We start from the raw sequence: 6,549 nt of genomic DNA on the forward strand, positions 1-6,549 counted from the left end.
ATTTTTGGGTAAATCCACGGCCTCAACCAACTTTGAAACATAATCAATGGCCACAAGAATGTATGTGTTGCCACAAGAACTTACAAACAGACCATGAAATCAATGCCCCACACATCGAATATGTCAACCTCAAGAATGGTGGTGAGAGGCATCTCACCCTTCTTTGAAATTCCACCCGCTCTTTTACATTCATCACATTTCTTCACAAGTTCACTTGCATCCTTGTACAATGTAGGCCAATAAAAACAACAACTAAGCACTTTTGAAGTTGTCCTCGCCCCACCAAGATAGCCACCATAGGGAGAGGAATGACAAGCATTCAAAATACTCATTTGCTCCTCCTCCAGAACACATCTCCAGATCATACCATCATTGCTTATTTTGAACAAGTAAGGCTCATCCCAGTAGTAGTCCAAGCTATCCCGTTTATGCTTCTTCTTTTGGTTAGAAGAGATCTCTTATGGAACAAAAATGGTTACAAGGAAATTGGCAACATCTGCAAACTAAGGCATGCTATTCACAGACACAGAGAGGAGTTGCTTATCAGGGAAAGAATCATTAATTTCGAGGCAATCACGGGGCCTCCCCTCCTCCTCCAAGCGGGAAAAGTGGTTCACAACTTAGTTTCCACACCCTTTTCGATCCACAATCTCAATATCAAACTCTTGAAGCAATAAGACCCATCTCATCAACCGAGCTTTGGAGTCCTTCCTCATCATCAAGTAGCGAAGTGCTGCATGGTTGGTAAGAACTATCACCTTGGCACCCATGAGATATGGTCTAAACTTCTCCATTGCGAACACAATTGCTAACAACTCTTTTTCCGTCACTGTGTAATTCACTTGAGCATCATTCATTATTTTGCTTGAATAATACACTAGGTGAAACATCTTGTTTACTCTTTGACCGAAGACTGCTCCTACAACAATATCGCTTGCATCACACATGATCTCAAAAGGTAAGCTCCAATTGGGTGCGGTAATAATGGGAGTGGTTGTCAATTTGTACTTGAGGAGTTCAAACGCTTTCATACATTCTTCATTGAACACAAACTTGGCATCCTTTTACAATAACTTTCACAAAGGATTCACTACCTTAGAAAAGTCTTTGATGAAACTTTGGTAGAATCTCGCATGCCCAAGAAAACTCCTAACCCACTTGACTGAAGTAGGCGGAGGAAGCTTTGATATCACTTCAATTTTAGCCTTGTCCATATCTATGACGTGTTTTGAGATCTTATGGCCGATGATAATGCCCTCATCGACCATAAAGTGGCATTTTTTCAAATTAAGCACAAGATTGGTTTCTTCATACCAGGCCAACACCTTGTCAAGATTATTCAAACATTCATCAACCAAGTCACCCACAACACTAAAGTCATCCATGAACACCTCCAAAATGTCCTCCACTATGTCGGTAAATATGGCCATCATACAGATGGAATGTAGCCCGTGCATTACACAACCCAAATGGCATCCTAAAAAAGGCAAAAGTGCAATACAGATATGTGAAGGTGGTTTTCTCCTGATCTTCCGGGGCAATCAATTTCTGGTTGTAACATGAGTACACATCCAAAAAACAGTAGAAGGCATGCCCAACAAGTCTATCTAGCATCTGGTCAAGAAAGGACAAGGGAAAGTGATCCTTGCGGGTCACCTTATTCAGCTTGTGGTAATCTATGCACACCCTCCATCTGGTGATAGTCTTGGTAGGAATCAACTCATTTTGTATATTGGTAACCACAGTCATACCACCCTTCTTCGGCACACATTGCACTGGCGAAGTCCAAGAACTATCTGAGATGGGGTACACAATCCTTGATTCCAACCACTTAATCGCCTCCTTTTTCACAACCTCTTGCATAGGTCCATTCAACCTCCTTTGATATTCCACATAGGGCTTAGCATCATCCCCAAGAATAATCTTGTGCATTCAAAAGGCGGGGCTTATCCCCCGGATATCACCTAGAGTCCATCCAATTGCCTTCTTCCATTTTTGGAGCACCGCCAATGTGGCATCTACCTGCATGTTAGTAAGACAAGAGGAAAGAATAACTGGCAAAGTTGAACTAGGGCCTAAGAATTTATACCTGAGGAATGGAGGCAAATGCTTCAAATCCAACATGGGAGGTTCCTCGATTGAGGGATTTGTTGGTGGATTCTTTCTATTCTCAATATCCAAAGAGAACTTTCAAGGCTCATAAGAGTAAGAGCCCATTCCATGCAAAGCATTGACACACTCCACCCGACCATCATCTTCATTTACATCAAGCTTCAACAACACCACTTCTAGAGGATCCTCCACATTGATCATGCACTAGTATCATCAACTATCACTTCCATGAAAAGTTCCACGAAAGAGCACACTTCAGTACTATTTGGCTGCTTCATTGATTTGGACACATAAAAGACCACTTTTTCATCACCACCCAGAAGGTGTGCTCCCCGGCTTCCACATCAACTAAGGCCTTCCTAGTTGCAAAGAAAGGTCTTCCCAATATGATTGAAACCTCATAATTAACCTTGCAGTCCATGATCACAAAGTCAGCAAGAAAAATGAACTTGTCCACCTGAATAATAACATCATCTATAATACCAAGCGGCCTTTTCATTGTTCTATCCGCCATTTGCAACCTCATTGAAGTAGCCCTCGATTGACATATACCCAAAGTTTTGAACACGAAGTAAGACATCAAATTGATAATTGCACCCAAATAGCACAATGCCTTTGCAAAATCCGCGCTCCCAATGATACACAGGATGGTGAAAGTGCCGGGATCTTCAAGCTTTGGAGCCATCGAGTGCACAATTGCACTTATCTGATGAGTCATTTTGGTGGTCTCACAATCCATGGATCTCATTTAGTCACCAAGTCTTTCATGAACTTGGCGTAACCCAGCATTTGCTCAAGAGCTTCCACCAAAGGGACATTAATTGATAAGCTCTTCATCATGTCAATAAATTTTCTAATTGGTTCTCATTCTTTTGTTTTGCATGCCGTTGGGGGTAATGTGGAGGAGGCCTTGTCAAGGTAGCCTTAGCCTTGGGCACTACCATTTTTAATATGTCTATTATGTGTTCCCTATACGGGTTCACGTCATCTTGGGTCTCCACCACATCATCATGAACATCAATCCTCATATCCGCATTCACATTCTCTTTTCTCACTTGCTCATCAACTAAAAGAACATTATAATCTTGTAATTGAATCTCATCACTCACAATTTCCTTTTGCTTGGAGGTATTCACATCACCACATCGACCCGTTCTAGTAATCACCGACATTGCATGCCCGGTGTTGTTCCCACCCTTCGCCTTTACTAACGTATTACTAGGTAGAGCCCTCTTAGGGCAAGTATTCAAAGACTGTGAAATCTGGCCAAGTTGAACCTCTAAATTCTGGATTGAAGTATTGTGCGATGCTAACTGGGCATGAGAATCGACATAATTGCCTTGTTTGTTTTGATTCTCCCAATTTCATTGGTATCTACACTATTGTTGTTAGTTAGGAGCATTGCCCCTTTGGCCTTGGTAATTGTTCACGTACTACACTTCTTCATTTTGCTCATCCTAGCCCTCATCTTAATTGAAACCACCACTACCTTGGTCATATTGATCCGGACTACCTTGACCTTGTTGAACTCTTTGTCGCCTCTTGTTGACCAACATGTTGACACCTTCCATAGCATTTACTTGTCTAAGAGCTTGAACTTGTTGCAATTGAGCTTTTGCCAACTGGTTCATTGTGGTAGTTAACTCTGCTATTGCATGGCCATGATCATGGAGCTCTTTGTGCAAGTGGATGACAGTGGAGTCACCCTATGGCACATTGGCTCGAATTTGCCAAGCTGAGGATGTATCTGCCATCTCATCCAATATCTCACACGCCTGATCATAAGGTGTGTTCATAAAAATCCCCCTGCTAGCTGGTTCACTACACACTAATTGATTGTGTTAATGCCACAATAGAATGTCTGCTGAATCATTGCTTCAGTTATGTTGTTGTTCGGACATTCTTTCACCATTGTCCGATATCTCTCCCAGATCTCATGAAGTGGTTCATTAGGTTCCTGTTTGAAGGCCAAATGTCATTTCTCAAAGTCTCCATATGCTCCGGCGAGAAAAACATGGCTATAAACTTGTCCGCCAACTCATCTCACGTAGTGATGGAATGGTTAAGAAGCTTTTCTAGCCAGTACAAAGCTTTTCCTCTAAGTGAGAAAGGGAACAATCTCAACCGAAGTGCATCCTCTAACACATTTGTTTGCTTGCTTCCCAAACAGGTATCCACAAAGCCTTTTAAAATTTTTATAAGCATTCTGATAGAGAGCACCTATGAAATACCCTCGCTGCTCCAACAAAGTCAACATCACATTTGTAATTTGGAAATTGCTCGCCCAGATACGGGGTGGGACAACTGCACTAGCATATCCTTAATTTGGAAGCACCCGAGGAACCGCTCTTGGAGGTGGCGGGGGAGGTTATGGAACATTATCATTGTCCTTGCGGCCTCTCCTTTGAACTTGAGGCACTATAGGTACCTCATCATCAATATTATCATCAACCCCCTCCCTCGGAATAGTCTTTCCAAGAGGGTCATTGTTCGCCATTTTTACCTAAATTGGCGACACACACAAATTAGAATCACAGAAGGAAAGAAACAAAATACACAAAACTATTTAGATAGATAACCAAAACTGTTAGCTCCCAAGCAACGACACCAAAAAGTGATCGGGTCAACCCTACACCACTATATAGTGGCAAGAGCGGTCGATGCAGCTTTTACCCGAGAAGGTCGGGATCGAATCCACAGGGAGCTAATATAATTTTTGGAGTTGGATTCCTGCCTAATATAGCAATGTATAGTGTTCTTGATTGCTCTTCTAATCAGTTTTTTGTTTGTTTTATATTTCTAATATTATACTAATGATGCACGAAATTAAGCTAAGTAGATAGATTTGTAGGATTTTCTAAATGGGTAAAGAGGCACTAGGGAAGTGACATACTCCTAGGTGAGTATCTAACGGGATCTAGAACTTAGGGCAATAATATTATAGTTGGAATCGTGATATAACCAGTGCACGAAGCTGCTCCCTCTACAACTCTCGGTAGTAAGAGTGACTTTTCCCTAATTGACTTTCTCAAGCCCAATTGGGTGTTCAATTTTTGCAAGCAATGTTGGCTCAAGTCGGGTATTACTATCTCTAGATTTAACACTTTAATTGGGTCTATCAATCTCTTAAATACACCCTAATTCCTTGTTGGCCTGAATTTCCTGTACTTAAGCTCTCTTTCTCAAGAAGAGCCTAAGTCAAAAAGGCACAAATTAGTGTTTGCAACCACTAATTCAACATAGAAAGCATAAATCGGGCCAAATATCAATCACCCATACACATCTAAGCCCTAAAATAAGAGACCTATTAAATACCTACACCAGGGTTGAGCCACAACCCTAGCTAATAGGTTTGGCTACTCATAATTGAAGAAGAAATCATAGATTGAGATGAAGAATAATCTATAAATTGTAATTACAAGATAAGAGTCTAAGATTAATTGCTAAATAAGCTACAAAATTAATCAAAATAGACAAAAGTTGGCATTCACGTGCTCAGCTAACATAAGAAGACCTAAAAATCTAAAAAAATAGCATTTATACAAAGCTAAATTTTCCGGACAAAAATGCCCTTGACAGAGGTACCGCTGACAGCGGAAAATGGACCGCTACAGTAGTGAGGCTACCACGACCGCGTAAAATCAACCCCGGACCGTGGTCTTCTAGTTTTAGCTTCAACTTTGGCTCTCTGAATCTCTTCTACATGTACTGTGGTAAAAGGACCGCTGTCACGGTATGGGTACCATGGTCACATAAAATCGTTGCGGACCGTGATAACTTGTAATTCCGGAAAATGCATCTCCCTGAACCTTGCCACCATGGACCATGGTCGCGGTGGGTCTTCTGCGTCGGCAGTGGATTTTCCGTTGTAGCGCTGCTTTGACTTGGCTTTGAACTTGTGCAGGTTCACAATTTTTTTAGTTGGTTATGACATCCTTGGCTCTTCTTGACCAAACACAACAAACAAGCACAACAAGTTAACTTTTGGGAATACTTGTACACATTTTTAATCCAAAATTCAAGCAAAAAGGAGCATAAAATAGACTAGAATCCCTAGTTATGACCTAGTCCCTAAGACTAGGTGTCATCATGACATCCTACAAAGGGAAATTTGGGTCATGACAGCAGTTGTACCTTTACTTAGCAGTGCCCGAGGTAGGGAAAAGTGGTGTTCTGGTTCGGGAAGAAGAATGTATAAAATTTCCTATATATTATGTTAGTATAACCTTAGGTGATGCCAAAAAAAGTTATCCAGACCTAGAAAAATTTGCATTTGCCTTACTAAGCGCATCTAGGAAACTAAAACCATATTTTCAATGTCACCCTATATGTGACATAACCTTGTACTCATTAAGGAATGTCATGCATAAACCAGAACTCTTAGACTGGCTAGCAAAATGGGACGTAGTGATTAGTGGGAACAATATTGAATACAAA

At 41.2% G+C, this 6,549-nt stretch overlaps 1 protein-coding gene across 1 annotated transcript; it reads right to left on the minus strand.

The window, feature by feature from the left end:
- Positions 1-2,386: 2,386 nt before the first annotated feature.
- Positions 2,387-2,830, minus strand: LOC107779335 (uncharacterized). The gene has a single exon (XM_016599738.2). It carries the CDS (start codon positions 2,828-2,830, stop codon positions 2,387-2,389), a length of 444 nt encoding a protein of 147 aa, XP_016455224.2.
- Positions 2,831-6,549: the final 3,719 nt, after the last annotated feature.

Source organism: Nicotiana tabacum, chromosome 5 (assembly GCF_000715075.1).
Source record: "Nicotiana tabacum cultivar K326 chromosome 5, ASM71507v2, whole genome shotgun sequence".
Classification (NCBI taxonomy): domain Eukaryota; kingdom Viridiplantae; phylum Streptophyta; class Magnoliopsida; order Solanales; family Solanaceae; genus Nicotiana; species Nicotiana tabacum.